Source organism: Molothrus ater, chromosome 2, assembly GCF_012460135.2.
Source record: "Molothrus ater isolate BHLD 08-10-18 breed brown headed cowbird chromosome 2, BPBGC_Mater_1.1, whole genome shotgun sequence".
Lineage (NCBI taxonomy): Eukaryota > Metazoa > Chordata > Aves > Passeriformes > Icteridae > Molothrus > Molothrus ater.
The window spans coordinates 2,677,885-2,700,159 of record NC_050479.2 but is presented as its reverse complement, the minus strand read 5'-3'; the positions used below and the strand labels follow the sequence as shown (position 1 = coordinate 2,700,159).

At 39.1% G+C, this 22,275-nt stretch overlaps 1 protein-coding gene across 6 annotated transcripts in view; it reads right to left on the bottom strand.

The window, feature by feature from the left end:
- Positions 1–22,275, bottom strand: part of TTC3 (tetratricopeptide repeat domain 3) — a 73,555-nt gene that overhangs the window by 10,469 nt on the left and 40,811 nt on the right. For all 6 annotated transcript variants that reach the window (XM_054514123.1, XM_036394227.2, XM_054514122.1 and 3 more), the window contains 19 exons: positions 22,024–22,161; positions 20,005–20,094; positions 19,094–19,206; positions 15,087–15,213; positions 13,430–13,552; positions 13,191–13,292; positions 12,746–12,838; positions 12,292–12,356; positions 11,562–11,698; positions 9,068–9,379; positions 8,080–8,343; positions 7,820–7,866; positions 6,283–6,339; positions 5,171–5,247; positions 4,912–5,061; positions 3,898–4,726; positions 2,612–2,677; positions 1,496–1,645; positions 89–228 (listed from right to left, as the gene is read on the bottom strand). In XM_054514123.1, coding sequence (XP_054370098.1) covers positions 89–228; positions 1,496–1,645; positions 2,612–2,677; positions 3,898–4,726; positions 4,912–5,061; positions 5,171–5,247; positions 6,283–6,339; positions 7,820–7,866; positions 8,080–8,343; positions 9,068–9,379; positions 11,562–11,698; positions 12,292–12,356; positions 12,746–12,838; positions 13,191–13,292; positions 13,430–13,552; positions 15,087–15,213; positions 19,094–19,206; positions 20,005–20,094; positions 22,024–22,161 — 3,080 coding nt within the window. The remainder of the gene's footprint in view (positions 1–88; positions 229–1,495; positions 1,646–2,611; positions 2,678–3,897; positions 4,727–4,911; positions 5,062–5,170; positions 5,248–6,282; positions 6,340–7,819; positions 7,867–8,079; positions 8,344–9,067; positions 9,380–11,561; positions 11,699–12,291; positions 12,357–12,745; positions 12,839–13,190; positions 13,293–13,429; positions 13,553–15,086; positions 15,214–19,093; positions 19,207–20,004; positions 20,095–22,023; positions 22,162–22,275) is intronic.

Here is a 22,275-nt window from a genome sequence, read left to right as displayed (position 1 = left end):
TTTCACAGCCAAGGACCCAATTTCCTTGGAAAGTTCTGAGCCTGTCAGGCTGCCAGAAAGAGGGGGGTGAATGTGTTCACAGCCCTACCTCTCATTGCTGTCCGAGTGCTTTTTAACTGTGCCCCTCAGCGCTTTCAAATTCTCGCGGTTTTCCTTCTTCTCCTGCTGCCATTTCTTCATTTGTGCTTCTGAGTCCTGCTGGAACCAATGCAGCTCATTCTGGGACACCTGAAGGCAGAAAGGAAAACTCCAGCTCTGGAAATTGTGGCTCATTCAGATAAAACTTGGAGCAGACTGAGGATATTTGCCTCTTACTTAAAATACTCCAATAGGAACTCAACCCAAAGCAACAGTAACTCTTGATATTGCATTACCAATAAATATAAATAAACAAGATACATATAAAAAATACCTTTTAAGGGTTTTAAGCCAATACTTACTATCCTTTAGAGAAAAAATATCAATAATAAACAACACATCTGAGTAAAACAGCTTCATATTACAAGTATAGAAAAGACAAAAACAAACATCACTCTGATTTCTCACACGTTTTAACCAAACAATTCAAATTTACTAACACCCATAAGTACTCTCCCAAGAATTAGAAGAACTACCTTATATCTATACAAAATACCTTGGATACCTTATATCTATACAAAATAAACTCCTAATTACTGCTACAAATCCTAAATCAGGGATCAGGGATATTAATTTTTATCTACAATAAATTAATAATTGATAATAAATTAATAATTGCTGAATCATTAGCAATAATTGATATATTGAATAAATTGATAATTGCTGTTAAAAATCCCAAATCAGGGATCAGTCAGGGAATGCTGGAATGGCTGGGGTGAGGAGGACAAAAACATGTCAATTATAGATATAAAGATATCAACAATAAACAATATAACACACCTTGGTAAAACAGTTCATGTTACAACTATACAAAACACAAAACCATCACTCTGATTTCTCACACATTTCTACCAAACAATTCAAACTTGCTAACAGCCATAAGTACTCGCCCAAGAATTAGAAGAACTACCTTATATCTACAGAATAAATTGATAATTGCTGTTAAAAACCCCAAATCAGGGATCAGTCAGGGAATGCTGGAATGGCTGGGGTGAGGAGGACAAAAACATGTCAAAATTATAGATATAAACATACCAACAATAGATATAAAGATATCAACAATAAACAATATAACACACCTCAGTAAAACAGTTCATGGTGCAAGTACACTAGACACAAGAACAAACATCGCTCTGATTTCTCACCCATTTTAACCAAGCAATTCAAATTGACTAACACCCATAAGTACTCTTCCCCCAAAAAACTAGAAGAACTACATTTTATCTACAAAATAAATTGATAATTGCTGTTAAAAAGCCCAAATCAGGGAATGCTGGAATGGCTGGGAAGGGGAGGACACTTGGACACTGCAGGGACCCCAGGGACCCCACAGCCCTGACCATGGGCAAAGCTTTACCTCGGTCTCTTCAATACTTTTTTTCAGGAGCTCTTCCAGAGCAGCAATTTCCTCCAAGCTCCTGCTCTGTGACTGCTTGAACTTCTCCTGTGCCTCTCTGAGCTGTTCCTGCAGCACCTGGTGCTCCTTCTCCACACGCAGAATATCGCCCTGCAAACGAAGCGGGCACAAAAACCGCTCTGGCTGCTGCCTGCTCCCCGCCCAAAGGGGACACTTTCTCACTTTGATCTCCTGCCACAGGCACAAACCTGCCCTGAACACCCTCTGAACTGTCCCTGTGCCCAAATGGAACATGGAAATCCAGGTTTTGAGAGGGGAAACACCTCAAACATTCGGCATCTGCACAGCTCGGAATGAAACTGTCACCGTCACATTTTCCTCCCAGGATTTCTTCTCCTGGGACGCTGAGAAGCCTCAGAGAGAAATTAAAACAAGAATTATCTGATTGCTTCTCTCTGTTTGGCTGTTTTGGAACGTGGTCTGGAGATTGTTTGATTGGTTTAATGTGAATTGGTTTTAATTAATGACCAATCCCCATCAGCTGTGCTGGACTCTGAGGAGGCAGTCAGGAGTTTTTCATTCTCATTCTTGTTAAGCCTTCTGATGTATCCTTTTTCTTTAGTACAGTTTTAGTACAATAATACAATAATATAATATAATAAAATATATAATAAAATAATATAAATAATATAATATAAATAATATAATAAAATAATATAAATAATATAATATATAAAATAAAATAATATAAGTAATATAATATATGATATAATGTATGATGTAATGTAATGTAATGTAATAATATATATCAGCCTTCTGAGAACGTGGAGTCAGATTCTCAATTCCTCCTTGGTCCTGGGGACTCCTCACAAACTCAACATAAAACAATCAGAACAAATATCAAATAATCAGAGCAAAGCTCAAAAACCATTTCCTTGTGAGGCTGGGTGATGTTTCCAAGAACATCACAGAACACAAAAACAGCCAAACAACCCAAAATACAAAATATCTGTTAAAACCTGTTTTTTTGGAAGAACTTTCATTTGACTATTCAGTTTTTGAGCATTCCTTTAACCTTCCTCATGAGAAATGTACACCAGGCTGTAGGGGACTTACTTGTTGATTTTCAAATGGGTGGAAAGGCAAAGTATTGGTTTCCCTATTAGCAACTTCCTGATTTACCTAGAACACAAAAAAAAAAAAAAAAAAAAAATTAGAATTTGATTAAAAATCTTCTTGGTTCATAGATGAGCTGCTCTGGTTTGGAGCTTTTGTACCTCGTCCTTACAAATCCAACTCTAATCCAGGCCCATAAATGTTGTAGGAAAGCACTGGGGAGGTGTTTCTGAAAGGGATTTATTGTTTCTTTCTCTGGTTTCATTGACCACAGGCAATTCCAGGGAGTTCTGTGAGACTTTAAACAAAGCCATGCTCTAAGAGTCTGAAAAGTGAAGTTTTGCAGGAAGTGTCTCACCCTCCTAGAGAGTGAGAAGGACCCCCTGAGCCTCCTCTTCTCCACAAATCCAAATGCTCAAATGTGGAAGTGAAAATAAATCCCTGAACTCATCACAAAAGGAAAAAAATAACAACACAGAATGACTTTGCTCCATCTCTAAAGTGAAGGTGAAACTTTTGTGCAGCAGCTCCCTGTGTGACACCCAGGGGAAAAAAAGAGCTGCAAAAACTTCAGGAACAACGAAATTCAGTGAGCAGCTCTGAAGAATTACAAATGAAAAGTGAGTGACCACAGAAACTGAAAGCTCTCAGGAATCATGGAATGGTTTGGGTGGGAAGGGACTAAGGCTCAGCCAGTGCCACCCCTGCCACGTGGAAAGGTTTAATTTCAGTTCATTCACTGGGCCTGGAATCTGTAAGTCTGGGATGAAAACACAACAATGGGAGAGCTCTGCACCAGGGATACAACAGGGATTTTTAGTAGGAATCTCCTAGGGAGAGAAAAGATGCAAACTTAATTATGCATGGAAGGGACCCTAAAATCATCCATGGCAGGGACACCTCCCACTGTCCCAGGCTGCTCCAGCCCCAGTGTCCAGCCTGGCCTTGGGCACTGCCAGAGATCCAGGGCTGGAATTCCATCCCAGCCCTGCCCACCCTGCCAGGGAGGAAATTGTTCCTGATATCCAATCTAAACCTGTAATTTTTCAGTGGGAGCCATTCCCTGGGTGCTGTCCCTGCATCCCCTGGAAATTGTCTCTCTCCAGCTTTCCTGGGGCTCCTCCAGGCCCTGCAAGGCCACCCTGAGCTCAGCCCAAAGCTTCTCCTGTGCAGGTGAACAATCCCAGCTGTGCCAGCCTTTCCTCCCAGCAGAGCTGCTCCATCCCTCTGCCCATCCTATCCAATGTATGCTGTAAAACCTCCCCAGCATTTTTCCCACTCCTTACCTGAACAGCCACCATCTTTGTGTGAGGATTGCTCTTCATCCCGGCTTTATTTTCCTTTCCTTTTTCCTTTTTAACACATTTATCACCCTCAGCTTCATCTGAACCATTTGGAAAAGCAGAATCCTTTTTATCCAAGTTCTCCAAGCAGCCCCAAGGGCCTTTGTGCTCCTGGAGTTCAGGTGGCACAAAAGCCCCAGGGCTGCATTTCCCAGCTGGAATTGCTGAGTGCAGATTTTCCTGAGGAGCTGCAGGATCAGCATAAATAAACCCAGCCGGTGCCAGGGGCACTATTCCATACTGATAACCCCAGGAGCTCTGAGGTAAAAACACAGCGGGGCCTGCAGGCTCGAATCCCTTCAGTAAAACACCTGAGAATGGAATCTGGTTTTCCATGGAATCAATATTTGCATTTTCCAGAGGATTGCCAGCAGGGAAGGAGTAGGGGAAATATTGTTGGGTGTGATACTCTGGTAAATCAGGAGCTGCTGCCAAAGGGGCGTCCACGGGGTACGAGAGAGGCTTGAACTCCTGGGCATAGGGATTCAAGGGCAGCTTGCTGTGGGAAGGGTTCCCCTGCGATTCCCCAGGTGGATTTTCGGGTTTATTCTCATTTCTGCTTGGATTTCCTTCAAAAAGGACCGAGTGCTTCCTCAGGCCAATCAGATTATCCACCACGATGAACCGAAGGGATTTCAGCAGGAAGGGCTCCAGGCCGCCTTCATCCTCCACCACCTTCCGAGTCTCCTCCGGGAAATTTTCATATTCCCCAACCAGTAATTTATTATTAATTTCCAGAGGGCCATGTTCTTCCAAGATTTGAGAGAAATAACTTTAAAAAACAAACAGAATTATTATAATTAATTCAAGTTTTTCATCCATTCCTTTTATCCATTTAATCCATTCCTTCACAGACACGCCACACCCACCAGGATTCCAATTAATCCAAAAAATTATTAAAATTACAAAGTAAAATTCAACCCCCTGAAGCTCCCAAATACAGAAATTAATACTCACTCATATAAATTCTCAGAGATTGGATCTGGATTATTATTCATTTGATAATTGTTACTATTTGCAATATTATAGTTGGCTTCGAATTCCTCCAGTTGCTCCTGGAGATATTCTGGGATTACAAAGGGATTTTCATTTGGAAAATCTCTGTACCTTAAAAATAAGAAAAAATAAAATCAAGTTAAGCCAGCCTTGGTGTTTTTAAGGGATTCTTCTGCAGCAGTTTGGAGTTTGGGCAATAAAAGCAGAATCAAATACTCACAAATTATTTTCTTCTATAAATATCTTCTCTTCTTCTCGTGGTGCTGTACTAACTCCACTGGATAATACTAAAATAGACTAATTAAAAACAGATTTCTTTTAGTTTTTACCTCACAAAAGCTCACGTAACATAATCCACTGCAAAGACCAGGACTAACTTATTTACACTGAATTTTGCTCTTTAAATTCATCGTGTTCGTTATGAACTGCAAAATTTCCAGGTAAAATGATCAGTGCTAAGACACAGCTTAATTAATTCTTAATTTAAAGATATTAATTCATTCTTCAGAATGTATTTGGGAAAAAGAAACTGGGATATTCAGCCCCAAATCCCTCCTTTTTTACCAATTTCATCAAAATTTAATTAAACTTTCTTTTAGATTTGAGGCTGTAACAAATTTACCACAAGCAGGAGCTATCCCTAATTCCACATGGGACTCTGGTTATTATTATTATATCTGTCTACACCATTACACACATTTTAGTTGTCTTTATTTTTATTATCAAATAATTTAAAAATTCACAAATGAATGCACCCTAGTCAGAAAAATAAATCCTGAGGAAAAAATCTAAAAATCTGAAGTTTACTAAAAATGACAAAGAGGTGAGGCCATGAGGTTCTCAATAAAGCAAAATCCTCCAAAAGGCAGCAGAAAATTCAGGCAGAATAATATTCTAATAAAATCTATAAAATAATGAATAATTAATAACATTTCTGAGCATGAAATGGAGTTTCTGAACCGAATTCCCATCTTTCCACATAGAAAATTAAAATCACAGCAATAATTCAGATTGAAGCCAGTGGAAGGTGCCTCCAGGCAGAGCCAAAGTCAGTCATAAACAAATTTTAAAATAGCTTTTATACTGATAAATGTTACCAAAACTGTATCCTTTACATCTTAACAGCTTAATTTCACTTCAGGAAAAGCTACTTGAGTAAGGAGTCTCCTCAAGATATTTACAGAAAATTTTTACAGATATTTACAGAAACAGCTCCCATCCACCCACATGGCAGAAATTCTAAGAGAATCTCAATTTTCAGGGGGGTTTTTAGCAGTAAATCAACGGCCCCTGCTTGGTAAAAGCTGCTTTAGCACTCCCAAAGTTACTGACCTTTGAATCTTTCAAATTCTTCTTCCTGTTTTTGTTTTTAACTTTGATTTCATTATTCTGAAACAGAAAAGAAAACGAAGGCGCAGGATTGGCAAATGTTGCTTCAGTTTTCCAAGAAAGACAAAGATGAAGGAACTGAAATTTGAATTATTCTCTAAAAGGATTGAGATTACACAAGAACAGAATAATTACAGGTTATTTTAACACTGAAGTCAAAGCAGTTTTCTTGTGCTGGTTTTTATTTCATTCTTGGATTTCCCAATTCATGAAATGAAAAAGCAAAAAAAAAACCAAAAAAATCTGCATTTTATTTATGTGTACATTTAAAAATATGGATTTTATTTATGTGTACATTAAAAATTCTGCATGTAATTAATGTGTAGACTTTTAAAAATCACCATTTCATTAACATGTACATTAAAATTCTGCATGTAATAATTGTGTAGATTTTTAAAAAGCTGCATTTCCTTAAGATGTACATTAAAAATTCTGCATTTTATTAACAAGTACATTTAAAATTCTGCATGTAATTAATGTGTAGATTTTTTAATAATAAGCATTTCATTAACATGTACATTAAAATTCTGCGTGTAATAATTGTGTACATTTTTTAAAAAGCTGCATTTCCTTAGGATGTACATTAAAAAATCTGCATTTTATTAACAAGTACATTTAAAATTCTGCATGTAATTAATGTGTAGAGTTTTAAAAAATCTGCATTTCCTTAAGATGTACATTAAAAATTCTGCATTTCATTAACATGCACATTTGAAGTTCTTCATTTTATTAGTGTACACTTTAAAATTCTGCATTTTGTTAATGTTCACGTTTAAAATTCTGCATTTTGTTAATGTTCACATGTAAAATTCTGCATTTTATTAATGTTCATGTTTAAAATTCTGCATTTTGTTAATGTTCACATTTAATGTTCACATTTAAAATTCTGCATTTTATTAATGTGTAAATTTAAAAATCTGCATTTTATTAATGCAGAATTTTTATTATTATTTTAAACTGCATTTATTAATGTTCACATTAAAAATTCTGAGTTTTATTAATGTGTGCATTAAAAACTGCATTTAATTAATGTGTACATTTAAAATTCTTCATTCTATTAAAGTGCAAATTAAAAATTCTGCATTTTATTAATGTGCACATTAAAAAAATCTGCATTTTCTTGATACGTACATTCATTAACTCTAAAGCTTTATCCTGAATCAAAAGTAAATCTTGGATTTGTAAAGGTAAATTTAACTGCAGACAAGAACTTCAGTGAGGTTGCCTCAAACACAGAATTAACTGAAATCCAAATTCTATTTCTGCCCATCAGGATGGATTTTAATGATGACACCAATCAAAAAGAGATTCAGAATGAGGCACACTTGGAAAATTATTATTAAATAATTCAAATATCAAATCATTTAAGAAAAGGGAGCTAAAGCAAGAGATGAAATCTCCAATTAGTCTGAAGGACCAGGCTGCAAAATATTTCCTTTTCTTTGTGAGCTGAGGCTAAACAGAAATAAAATTCACTTACTGATAAATTCTCATTTCCCTGCTTCTTTAATATAATGGTTGGATCATCTGTGGGAAGGATAAAATTCATGGTGATTGATGGAAATAACAATATTTTAATTAATTTACAGTTTAACTGTGAATTCACAGGAATTATTGCTCTGTTCCTTCATCCAACACCACCAAAGCAGCTCCAAACCTGCAGCTGCAGAACTTTTACGCTAAAAATTCGCAATAAAAATCAATTTTTACAGGAAATGTTTGCTCCCTTTGGCTACTCACCCATTTTATCAAAGAATTCATCTAAAGCTTGGTGGAGCTCTGGGAAATGTTCTCTGTTTTCTTCTAAAAGCCATATAAAACAACGGGATTTCTCTAGGGGAGGGGTGAGAAAATAATCACTAATTTCTTGCTTTTCACCATCAGCTGCCACATTACCAAATTTACTGCCATATCTCTGGTTCCACAGGGGGGTTAATAGAGAAAGGTCAAGCTCTTGCAGAACTTGGCCATATTGAAGGAGAAAGTTTTCTGTAGCTGTCAGACCTGAAAAAGACAAAAAAAAGTCCCAATGTTTCATTCCAGCTTTAAATTTTCAGTGCTTAAAATGGGATATTCCTCTTCAAAGGGCAAGAGTTTGGTCTAGAAATTCAATGTACAGGTGGTGTGAGAGCTTTTGTGTCCTGGAAATGCAAACAAAAAATGAGCAATGGGGTTGATATAAATTCTAATCTCACCAATTATTGTTTGTATCATAATAACAACAAGAAAGGAAAGGAAAGGAAAGAAAAGAAAAGAAAAGAAAAGAAAAGAAAAGAAAAGAAAAGAAAAGAAAAGAAAAGAAAAGAAAAGAAAAGAAAAGAAAAGAAAAGAAAAGAAAAGAAAAGAAATTCCAAAGAATTCTAGGAATTCTTGGAAGGACATGGATGTGGTAAAGCAAAATTAACAACCCCAAAATCCCAGGGTTTTTTTTCCATTATAAACCCAACAGGAAACTGCACAGCACCAACATGAAATTATTTCCAAGTTCCATGGCAAAACCCCACCGTTTATTTACTCTCCAAAAGCAGATTATTGCTACAAATACCAGCATTTAAACCCATTCTGGAATTTGAGGACCAGTTAGAAATTGTTGGTTTTTCTCTGCTGAGCTCCTGGGTCACCCAGGCTGTGTTCCCCTCTGGAGATCAGGGACAAGACAAAGAGGAGAAGTTTCACTTGGCAGTTTCAAAGGAGGGAAAAGAGACTTTTCTGTGCTCTCAGAACCCACCCAGGTGATCCAGGTGCTGCAGCCACTTGTGCACTTTGGGGTCCACCTCTCCCAGCTGGCTCAGCACGTGCAGGAAGCCCCTGCTCCGCACCCGGCTTTTCTCCTGGACCAAGGAGCTCAGGAGCTGCTCCAGCACCTCCTGGGCAGTGCTAATTTGGGAATAAGAGCTGAAATCCTCCTCTCTGATCACTCCCCAGGCCAGCAATTCCTTTAATAATTTGGCAGTGTCAGGGACAGCAGCTTTGATCTGCTCGGAATTGCGCCGGATGTGCTGCAGGATTTGGTCCCCAGAGTATAAATCATGGCCAGGACCTGGAAAAGTCAAAATATTCCAATGAAAAAAAAGCACAAAACCAGCAAGATTTCATGTCCTTACCACAATTCCAACTTAAAAAAAGCTACTTTAAAAAACTTTAAAACTTGAAAAAGCTCAAAAACCTTTAAAAACCTCAAAAACAACTTAAAAAGCAGGTAATTTGGGTTAGTGGTGTTTCTAATTGTTTTACACTGAGAATTACAGGATTTAAAGAATGATTTTTTTTTTCCATACAACCTGAGCCTTAGGAATTTGATCCAATTTGATTTGATTTAAATTTCTGTCTAAAGAAACAAAGTCCTTGCCCAGATTGAAGGATGAGGTCACAGTGACCTGCAGTGGCTCCAAGGATCACAAGTAAAGATGAGCCAGAGAAGAGGAGAGAGCAAAGACTTAAAACAAAACCAACAGGAAATAAATGAAGCTATAATAATAAATGATTTTACAAATCCACAGGGAAGCCAAAATCTCCACAATTTTCAGGATATGCCATTGAGCAGGGAACAGGCACCCAGAGAACACCAAGCATGGGATTAAAACAAATACACCCAGAGTATTTGACAGGGAATCCTAGGCAATGATAAATTAATTATATCCCTAATTGGTAATACAGACAAAAAAATAAATTTTCCAGCATCCCCCTTTTTCTTTGCCCTGAGAAGCTGCAGGGGAAGTTCCCAGCTCTGGAATGTGGAGCAGCCAACATCCAGCAAGGAAAAGCTGAAGCTTTAAATGCCTACAAAGTCACAGGCTGAAGTATTTTTATTTTCCTCAGTCATCTGGAATGTCCTTTTCAAGATCACTCTGTCTTTATTTGAATATTTTTTTGTCTAACAGGGTCCCCAGGTGCTTTTCCTGAAATCCCTTTCCAATGGGTTCACTCAGAATTGGAGCCTTTCCCCTCTCCAGGCTGATTCTGCAGGAACCAGCCAAGGGAAAATTGAGGTTTTCTACAAGGAGTGAAACCACACAGGAGTGAAACCACACAGGAGTGAAACCACACAGCTCTCACTGTGATATTTCATGAAAAACCCCTTCACCAGGATTTTTCTCCTGAGAAGCCTCAGAAAAGAAATGCAAACAATAATTATGTGATTGCTTGGAATGTGGTGTGGAGATCATTCACCAACAGCTGCAGCTTGGATGGGTTCCATGTGAATTGTTTTTAATTAACGCCCAATCCCAGTCCAGCTGTGTCGGGACTGTGGTCAGTCAGGAGTTTTTATTATTCATTCTTGATCAGCCTTCTGATGTCTCCTTTCTCTTTCTTTTGTATAGTTTTAGTGTATCATTTTCTTATAATATAATAAATATAATAAATATAATAGATGTAATGTAATAAATATAATAAATGTAATGTAATAAATATAATAGATGTAATATAATAAATATAATAGATGTAATAGATATAATATAATAGATGTAATAGATATAATATAATAAATGTAATAAATATAATAAAATAAATGTAATAAATAGAATATAATAAATGTAATAAATAGAATATAATAAATGTAATAAGTAGAATATAATAAATGTAATAAATATAATAAAATAAAAATTAAATTAAATATAATAAATGCGATATAATAAATATAACATGACATGACATGACATGACATGACATAATATAATATAATATAATATAATATAATATAATATAATATAATATAATATAATATAATATAATATAATATAATATAATATAATATAATATAATATAATATAATATAATATATCAGCCTTCTGAGAACCTAGAGTCAGATTCTCATCTCTCACCTCATGCTGGCACCCCCAACACCCCAACAATCAATAACCAATAACCACACACAGGAACATCCCCCAGCAATAGAAACAGAAGAGAAATAAAACCTGTCTGAAGTAAAACCACCAATTTTTCACAGGGGTTGATGCTCAGTATTAGGATTTTGCTGGGATTGAGCTGGGGATGCTCAGAATGCTGATCCCAGTGCTTTGTGCTGACTCAGAATCCCAGAATCCCAGGAAAAGCGAGGCTGGAAAAGCCCCCCAGGATCATCAAACCCAGCTTTGATCCCGCCCTGTCCCAGCCCAGAGCTCCTTCCTTGGACACCCCAGGGATGGGGCCCCCAAACCTCCCACTCCCGTTCTCACCCTTCCCGTGGAGAAACCAGCCCCAAAATCCCCATTTTCACCCACCCCTGTGCTGGCTGAACTGGGATTGCTCATTGCCCTCCTGCTTTTCCTCAGCTTTTTTCCTGGCAGAATTCCTGGCCTCGTCTCGCGCTCGTTTTCGCCACTGTTTCTTTTCTTGCTTCATTTTTATCTTCCTAAGACTGCAAAAAGCAATTCAGCAGCCAGCCAAAGGTTAATTGAGGTGCAAATATCACACTGGAAAGTACAAATGGAATAAAAGTGGTCTTCATTTAGGAGCAGAGACCACAAAAATTCATACAAATATTGCTTTCCTCAAGGTGGAACAACTTTTACTCCCATTAAAGATGTTTAAATTAGTATTGGTTTCAATACTCTTATTCTTAATTTATAACTCAGCATTTTCAACCAAATATTAACATTTTATTCCTTTCCTTTTTAAAAACCTGTTTTGTTTGTCCTCTCAGCTTTATTCCTCATTATGTAAAGGTTACTTGACTAAAAAATTGCCAGCTCAGTTAAGTGAAATATCTGAGCATCAGTAACTACAGCAGCAGCATAAAATACATTTATATTTACACTTTCTAAACATGCACACAAAATAAATTCTATGGAACAATTTAAGTGCTTTTACCATTGGATTATAATGGATTTTGCCAGATATTTTTGGTTGATCAGGCAAAGGGCAAGGGTAACTCTCCCAAAATATTTGTAAAAAGGCAGGAAAATCCCTCCTGCTTTGCTCTGAAATCGATTCAAAGAGGACAAATCTTACCTTGAACATTTCTGTTTTATACAGGCCCTTGGTGGTTCCTTGAGCTTTGGGATTTTTTGTTCAAACTACCAAAGCAAGGGATAGGACAGGAATTAAATTTGGGTTATGACACAACAAACCCCATAATCATTTCTGCTTCTCTCAGGTCAATATTGCCCTGGGCAGAATTCTCGATTTTCCTGTGCCTCTGGGAGTTACTCCTGAAGGAATTAGGATTATTGAATTCAATATGATTCAAGGATTATTGAATTCCTTGAATTCCATTCCCATCCCTGACAATGTGACCAACACCAAGGCAATTCCTGCTCCACTAAACAGGAAATCCATATTCCTAAATAATCCTCACAATCTCTTAAGGCAGTAATTTTTGGGTTTTTTTGCAGTTACATTCTCAATTTCACTTTATCCCCCTTAACATTCCAATTTATTTCATATAAAACATAACCATACTTACTTCACATTTTACCAGCCCAGAAGAACTGAAAATAACTATTTTTGAAATAAGGCCTTTACAATCAGGAGTAAAACACCTTTCCTTAAGGAAATCCTGCAGGAGAAAAGGACACACACAACAAAGGATTTAAACCCACACATGATTTATACCCCTGCACAAATTAATTCCTCAATTTGAGGTAACCAAAGCAATCAAAGGAAACACAATCCCAAACTCTTCCTGGGATGGGCTGAAAAATCAAAAATCATGGAAAATCTGTGCCATCTTTTATTCTTTTATTCCCTCCTCCAACTTCACACCTAAAATTCAACTTCCAGAATAATTTTAGGAGCTCCAGATTTCCCTTCATTTTATCCTGGCTGCTGAATTTGGTGGAATTTCTTGACATATCTCAATGCTATCAATCTTAAAAAAGTTAAAAATCCCAGTGTGGCAAAGGCCTCACCTTATCATTTTTATCACTGTAGCTTGTTGTTTTCAGCTTTTTCCAGCAGCTGATGTGGAATTCCACTCTGCACTGCTGACAGCAAATAACTCGCATAAAACCCTAAAAATGGCAAAAAATGGAACATTTTTAAATAAAACCACAACAAAAAGCAGTGCTCAGCTTTCCAGACCATATAAAAAAGGGGCAGAAAATACATCAAGTTTTACTTCTCAAACCTTTCTCAACTGAAAATTTACCTTAAAGTCTGGGTCTGTAAAATATATTTGGATTTTGGAGTAGCCATGGCACTGCTGATACCGACAAACAGCATCTGGCTCTGGAGGGAATTTACATTCCTCAATATAATTCCTTAAAGCCATCTGGAAAACACAGAATGATCAGAGGTAAAGTGCACAGAACCAGGAAAAGATTCAACTTCTACTCACAGACTCCTGGGGGCTGCAGGGAAACACATCCCTCCAGGCAGAGCAGTGACTCATCCCAAAATATAATAAACTCTTTTCTAGTCAAAGCCAGGCAAGATTGGCCTTTTATGGCCAAAATATTCCAGGGGTTGCTTGAAGCGCTGGCAGCTGAGTGCTCAAACACCCAGAAAAATGCAGGTTTTGTCCTGGGCCAGTGTCCCAAATCCTGCCCCATTCCAGAGTTTTGTCACTGTCTAAATGGTTTTATCATTGTCCAAATGATTAAAGAGATTATGGGGCGAAAAATGGGGTTTTTTTGGTCATTTCTGAAGATTCCCAGCATTCCCAGAGGGTCTCACCTTGGGCTAAGGCCCAAGCTCAGAGCTGGCCCTGGGGAACCAGGGAGGTGTCCCAGGGTCATTTCTGAGGGAAAGACTTCATGTGAGATCAGGGCAGGGCTGGAACGAGCCTCAGGTCTGAGCATTTTTATATTTCAGACTCTGGGCTGCTTTAGTGTGTGGGGCTGGCCTTCATATTATGGGATGCTGAGCCCAGAACACCCCAAGAACAGAGCCCTGCTGAAGCCTGGCAGGGAATCTGCATTGTCCAGAGGCCCCTGACCGTGGCTGGAGGGATCCACAGCCTCTCTGAGAAATCCTGAGGGTGGTTTTTGAGAGCAAAAGGCCCAAAACCAGAGTTTCTGGGGATCTGGCCAAGTGAAAAACCCTCCCAGTTCAGCTGTGTTAGAAATGCCCCTGTGCAGGGCAGCTCCTGGTGCCAGATTTTTCCAGTCAAACAGGGAATTTTACCACATAAATCCCAATGTTTTATCCAGGAACCATGTGGTCAAAGTCTCCTGGTTTGCTTTTAAATTATCAAATTCTTGGTTTTGCCAGCTCAGATGTTGAACTGGTTCTCCCCAGAATTCTGCTGTGTGTTCACACCTGAAAATTCAGGAGCGTGCAAGGAAAAGAATCAAATAATATCCAAAATCACTGGGGCTGGAAAAGAGCTCCAAAATCCAACCTGGGACACATCCCCAGCTTGTCACTGAGTGCCACACACAGGCCCTGCCTGGCCAATTCTGATAAAGGGTAAATAAAAAAAACGAGAAATGAAAAATATGGTAAATGGAAAAATGAGAAAAAATAATAAACAAAAAATGATAAACAAAAAGTGATGGAAAATGATAAATAAAAAATGATAAAATGGAAAAATGATAAATGGAAAAATGATAAAATGGAAAAATGATAAATGGCTACACCTTGTGAGCTCAAACAAAGCTTCCTCTCCAAGCTCACTGGCCTGTGGGAACTGCACAATTCCCACTGTGGAAAAAGGAGAACTGGAATTTCCCCAACAGGAATTTCAGCTTCAGTGCCCTGCCTGGTGCTCCCCATCCTTCCTGTATCCCCCATCACCCTGGACCTTGGCAGGGAGGAGCAGGACAATTTTCTATTTGTGGTTTTTTTAATTTATTTAAACATACCTGTAAATTCTCTATTCGTGTCTCCTCGATGACCTGACTTGTTCCTGGCCAGGTTAAAACTCCAGGGACAATCTTGAAATCAATCATCAGCTTTGACTTCAGGAATTGGTCGAGGGCATGAACAAACCTGGAGTTTGGAACAGGTCAAACACACTCAGATCCCCTGGGAGCAAAAAATTTCCTAAAATTTCCACCATCAATTTTATCCTGCCAGGAGCAAACAGTGGTGACTGAGAGGATGGGGAAGGAGAGATCAGCTGGCTCATTAAATGCTGGGTTTTGGGGTTTTTTTATTTTTGTGAAGGTTGGGATTGAATGTTTGAGATGGTATTTTATGTTATATTTAGATATTTATTATTTTTATTTATAGTTTCATAAGTTGTGAGTTCTATAGTATTACATTAATAAGTTACAAAATGGTTAATTTTTTTTTCCTATAAGCTCTTTTAAGGTTAAATTATCTAATTAAGAAATGACACTTAAATTGTTTTTACTTTTAACTTAATAACTAATTATTCCTGTCTCGTAATGTGGACATTTGTGTCTAAGTATAGAACACTACTTAAACTGGAGGAGGAGGAGGAGGAGGAGGAGGAGGAGGAGGAGGAGAAGGAGGAGAAGGAGAAGGAGAAGGAGGAGGAGGAGGAGGAGGAGGAGGAGGAGGAGGAGGAGGAGGAGGAGGAGGAGGAGGAGAAGGAGGAGAAGGAGGAGAAGGAGGAGAAGGAGGAGAAGGAGGAGAAGGAGGAGGAGAAGGAGGAGAAGGAGGAGGAGGAGGAGGAGGAGGAGGAGGTGGTAAAGAAGAGGGATCAGCTTCTGCTTTAAAACTTTTATCTTGTTCTATATATATTATTATATTCTAAAACTTTAAATTCTAGGTTTTCTACCTTGTGACATTACACACTTCTAATTAAACCCCACACTTGTAATTATAGTGTGTTATTAATTAATTTTGGAAGTCTTCTCTACGACTTTAGGTTAAATGCAGTGTTCTCCTGAGGGTCTGTGTCTTCCAGCACAGGAAGTTTCAAATTCTCAGCACCCAGGGTTCCAGCATTTCCATTTTCTGGTCGTTTGGAGGGGTGAGGCAGGCAGGGACGAGCCTGTGATCCCCAGGGATGCAGGGATGTGGGAATTTGGGACACAGCACTCTGCCTTGGCTTTCCCCTGAGCTCAGACATGGGAATGGCTCTGCCTGGCCACAGCTGGGAAATGGATTTGTGGAAAATGTTTAAAACTTGACAGAAGGTTTATATAGCATGGATTTGTATGTAAGGTTTGAGGTAAGAGATGCTGGCTTAGAAATGTTATGGAATTGGATAGATACTGTTGAGAGAGAAATGGAATTAGAAATGAATAAATAAATAAATTTCTGTAAATAAAACTAGATGTTTTGGAGAAATTGAACAATGAAAAATGGATTGTAGTAAGATTTATGAGGGGTAATTTTAGATAATTGTTTTTTAGTTGGCTTCTGACTGTGATGGTGTGCATTATAACACTTAGGTTGTCTCACCTTCACATGAGCCTGAAAGTGGAATAGAAGTTTTTTAAACACCTCTCATTTGCCCCACCTGTGGGTCAGGAAAGGGCTTTATCCAAGAGCCAGAGGTGCTGTCACCTGTGCAGGGCCTTTTCTGGCAGTCAAGGCTGCCAGGGAAATGAGCCACGAGCACAGGGCTGGGGAGCAGCTCCCAGGCAGGAGGAATTCCCTCAGAGCAGCCACCAGCCCTGAGCAGGTGCTTGGAGCCAGCCCCAGCAGGAGAGGAGAAGGGTCAGCACCAAAACTCCTTTATTTGGCACTGTTTTGGCATGGCAAGGGGGGCAGGGAGAAGGGGCAGGAGAGGAGAAGGTTCAGCACCAAAACTCCTTTATTTGGCACTGTTTTGGCATGGCAAGGGCGGCAGGGGATGGGGGGGATGGCAGAGCCCCAGGCCCAGCTGTGCTTTATTCCCTGCAGGATAAAGGGAAAAACACCCTGCATAAAACCTCCTCTCATGGTTTTGGAGGGTTCTCATTCTGAGTTCTGTGTGTTTCTTTTATATATTGGAAATTATTAAGGTTTTTTCTTTGCTCTATCTCTGATCACACCTCACAGTGGGCACCAGGGAGAGTCATTGTCATGGGGGCACCGAGGAGCAGTGAGAAAACCTCCCCCCTTCCCCATCCCTGCAGGCAGCACAGAGTCAGGAATGAGGGAGTGAATTCCAGCCTGGGATAAAGGAGGGCAAGAGAAAGGTGATTTCAGTTGTTTTACTCTGTTTCCTACTCTCCAGTTCTGTTTCAATGGACAAGAAATTATTTTAAATTATTTTTCCTGACGTCGAGTGTTTCCTGTGAGTCATTAGGAAATGCTCTCCCTGTCTTTCCCTCCACCCTGGAGCTTTTCCATGGAATCTCTCCCCTCTCTCCCAGAGGAGCAGGATCACAGCTGGGTAAGGAGCTCCAGGGATACCCCAAAATCCCCCCACCAGCTTCCCACAGCCAGGATTCCACGAGGGAGAAACTCCAGCAGGAAAGCCTGGATGGGTGGGAGCAGCTCCAGCTCTTTGCTCCCAGTTTCTTTCTTGTCCTGGCCCTGCATTCCAGGCTCTCCCTGTCCCTCTGGGATGTGCCAGCTCAGGAACACATCCCTGCTTATCAGCTCCAGGGAATTTGTGACTCAGTGGAGCCTTGTCCCAGCCCAAGGCCACCCTCAGCTCCCCAGGCAGGAGATAAAGCCAGATTTCTTTAGGATGCATTTTTCCCTCAGAACAAAGAGGGTTTGTTCTTTCCCCCTGAGCTCTCCCCCACTGCAGGGCTGTGATCCCTGAATCCCAAATATTCCCTCAAATCCGCTCTGCTCAGCAGCTCCCATCAGTTCTTCAGCAGGAATAAAATTCCACTTGCATTAAATCCATTGGATTAAACCCATTGGATTAAACCCATTGGATTAAATCCACTGGATTAAACCCATTTTACTGAATCCATTGGATTATACCCATGGGATTAAACCCACTGGATTAAATCCATGGGATTAAACTAATTTTATTAAACCCATTGGATTAAACCCACTAGATTAAATCCATTTTATTAAATCTATTGGATTAAACCCACTTGGATTAAATCCACTAGGTTAAATCCATTGTATCAAATCCATTTTATTAAACCCATTGGACTAAACCCATTTGATTAAATCCATAGTATTAAATCCATTGGATTAAACCCACTGGATTAAATTTATTGTATTAAATCCATTGGATTAAACCCACTGGATTGAATTTATATATATAAATTTAATTAACAATTATATATATATATATAATTTAATGAATAATTATATTAAATTTTAAACCTATTGTACTGAATCCATTGGATTAAACCCACTTGGATTAAATCCACTGGATTAAACACATTTGATTTAATTTATTGTATTAAACCCATTGTACTGAATCCATTGGAGTAAACCCATTAGATTAAATCCATTGGATTAAACCCACTGGATTAAATTTATTGTATTAAATCCATTGTATTAAACCCACTGGATTAAATTTATTTTATTAAATCCATTGTATTAAACCCACTGGATTGAATTTATATATATAAATTTAATTAACAATTATATATATATATAATTATATTGAATTTTAAACCTATTGTACTGAATCCATTGGATTAAACCCACTTGGATTAAATCCATTGGATTAAACACATTTGATTTAATTTATTGTATTTAAACCCATTGTACTGAATCCACTGGATTAAACCCACTTGGATTAAATCCATTGTATCAAACCCATTTTATTAAACACACTAGATTAAACCCATTTTATTTAACCTATTGGATTAAACCCATTTTATTAAATCCACTGATTAAACCCACCTGACAGATGAATTTAATGATTAACACAGCAAAATTAAAGCCCCACCACGCTTCAAATAAAACATTTTTTCTTCAAATAAAAAATTTTCAAATTCTTCAAATAAAAATTTTTTTCCCAGCAAACCCTGAAATTCTCCATCAGACCAACCTGTTTTGCCTGAGGTAAACCCTTCCAATTCCATAGTGTGCCAAACAAAAACAACTTTCTTCTGGATAGTCCTCAATTATTTTCTTAAACTGAACTTCAGCTTTTGCCAATGCCTTCAAAAGAAATGGGAGACACAAATAAGGGAGTTTTGCCAGAATATTTTCACTTTTCCTGGGTTTTTTCCTCCTTTGGACTGGGTCAGTGTGCCCTATTCCTTGATCAGTCTTAGGAACAGTAAATGGAATTACACACCCTTGTGATCACAGGCAAAACTTCCCTTTCTTTTTAAAAAAAAATCCCAATTTATTCTGTAAACATGGAGTTGCTGTAACCCAAAGGAATGAAATTCCTGAGCTCAGCTATTTTTAAATTCATTTTAAGACACTGAATATTACCAAACACTGAAAGAAGAAACATCCCAAAAAAACCCGACCCCCACTTCTGGTTTGGCATTTTCCAGAACCCAAAGCAATTCCTGGCTCTTGTTTTAGGAGTAGGATATTTCTGTCCAAAACACCAGCTCAGGGCAGAAATCAAAGTTATTGACTGTCAATTTTTGATACTCAGATGCTCATTTGAAGACTTACAAAGAAATTTTATTTGATAGCCCAATTCCAAAACTATCAAGGATTTAGTCCCAAATATTCAATTTGGACAATTCCAAAATGTGTCCAGAGGTTTCCCTCCCCTCTCATCTTCCCAGTTAGGGAAATACAAAAAAAAGGATGGGAAACTGCCTGAGCTAGAAATTGGAATTAAGGGAATATTTATATATAAAATAAATTTTAAAAAATATATACATTAAATATACATAAATTGGAATTAAGACAGTATTTAAGTACAAAATAAATAATTAAAAATATTTAAATAAGTATCAAAATAAATGAAAATACAAATAAATTACATCCTACCTCAGGATGTCCCAGTCCCAGGAGGGCAGTGGCATGTCCATAGAGGAATATAACATAATTTATATTAAGAATATTCACACTATTCACATGCTAAAAAAAAAGAAAAAAGAAAGTTAAATTATAGTCACAGCACAACAAAGACACATGGTAAAAAGGTAAAAATACTGTAAATTAATGAAGAGAAATCCAGGATGATTTTGGGTCAGTGGCTGATTGGGTAAGGCTACACAGACAGCAAATTTCACAGAATTTGCCCTCAAAATCCTTTTTACCCTTTGTTCTTATAAAATCTTTTTTACCCTTTGCTCTTATAAATCAAAGTTGATTTGACAATCACAGAAGAGACCTTTAAGATCATCAAAAGTCCAACCAACAAGAGGGTTTTGATTTAAAAAACCACAATGTTTGATGCAAATATTTGAGGAAGGGGGAAAGGAAAAGGCGAAAGGAAATTTCAAGGAAAGGAAAGGAAACTTGAAGGAAATTTCAAGGGAAGGTTTAGGAAGGGAAAGGGGGAAAGGGGGAAAGGGGAGGAAAGCAAAGGGAAAAGGGAAAGGGGAAAGGGAAAGGGAAAGGGGAAAGGGAAAGGGGGAAGGGGAAAGGGGAAAGGGGAAAGGGGAAAGGGGAAAGGGGAAAGGGGAAAGGGGAAAGGGGAAAGGGGAAAGGGGAAAGGGGAAAGGGGAAAGGGGAAAGGGGAAAGGGGAAAGGGGAAAGGGAAAGGGGGAAGGGGGAAGGGGAAAGGGGAAAGGGGAAAGGGGAAAGGGGAAAGGGGAAAGGGGAAAGGGGAAAGGGGGAAGGGGAAGGGGAAAGGGGAAAGGGAAAGGGAAAGGGAAAGGGGAAAGGGGGAAGGGGAAAGGGAAAGGGGAAAGGGGAAAGGGGAAAGGGGGAAGGGGGAAGGGGGAAGGGGAAAGGGGAAAGGGAAAGGGAAAGGGAAAGGGAAAGGGGAAAGGGGGAAGGGGAAAGGGAAAGGGGAAAGGGGAAAGGGGAAAGGGGAAAGGGGAAAGGGGAAAGGGGAAAGGGAAAGGGAAAGGGAAAGGGAAAGGGGAAAGGGAAAGGGGGAAGGGGGAAGGGGGAAGGGGGAAGGGGGAAGGGGGAAGGGGGAAGGGGGAAGGGAAAGGGAAAGGGGAAAGGGGGAAGGGGAAAGGGAAAGGGAAAGGGAAAGGGGAAAGGGGGAAGGGGGAAGGGGGAAGGGGAAAGGGGAAAGGGGAAAGGGAAAAGGGGAAGGGGGAAGGGAAAGGGGAAGGAAGGAATATTTTGGAACCACAGCTCTGTGTGTGTGTGTGTGTGTGTGTGTGTGTGTGTAACACCCCTAAAATCTTTCCCTTGGCAGCCACCAATCCAATCTAGTCCAATGCAATGCAATGCAATGCAATGCAATGCAATGCAATGCAATGCAATGCAATGCAATGCAATGCAATCCAATGCAATGCAATGCAATGCAATGCAATGCAATGCAATGCAATGCAATCCAATCCAATGCAATGCAATCCAATGCAATGCAATGCAATCCAATGCAATGCAATGCAATCCAATGCAATGCAATGCAATGCAATGCAATCCAATGCAATGCAATGCAATCCAATGCAATGCAATGCAATCCAATGCAATGCAATGCAATCCAATGCAATGCAATCCAATGCAATGCAATGCAATGCAATGCAATGCAATGCAATGCAATGCAATGCAATGCAATGCAATGCAATGCAATGCAATCCAATCCAATCCAATGCAATGCAATCCAATGCAATGCAATGCAATGCAATGCAATGCAATGCAATGCAATGCAATGCAATGCAATGCAATGCAATCCAATGCAATGCAATGCAATCCAATGCAATGCAATGCAATCCAATGCAATGCAATGCAATCCAATGCAATGCAATGCAATCCAATCCAATCCAATGCAATCCAATGCAATGCAATGCAATCCAATGCAATGCAATGCAACCCCTGATGACCATTCTGGGGAAGGGAGGGGGGCCCAGGGTGGCGCAGAGGAGGGAGCTGTGCTGCCTTTACCGCGCGGCTGGCGCTGTAGAGGAGGTGCAGCAGTGAGGAGAAGGCTCGCTCGGCCCCGTGGCACTGCTGCTCCTGCAGGGCCCTGCAGCCGTCCCGCGCCAGCGCCTTCACCTCCTCGGGCAGGGCGCTGAAATCCACCTGCAACGTGCAGCAAAGCCAGTCAGTCCAACAGAAAACTGCATTTTCCTCCTTCTTTAATTGAATTCTATTTTTTTTTATTAAATATGAATATTTTGGCTTTTTTTTTTTCCT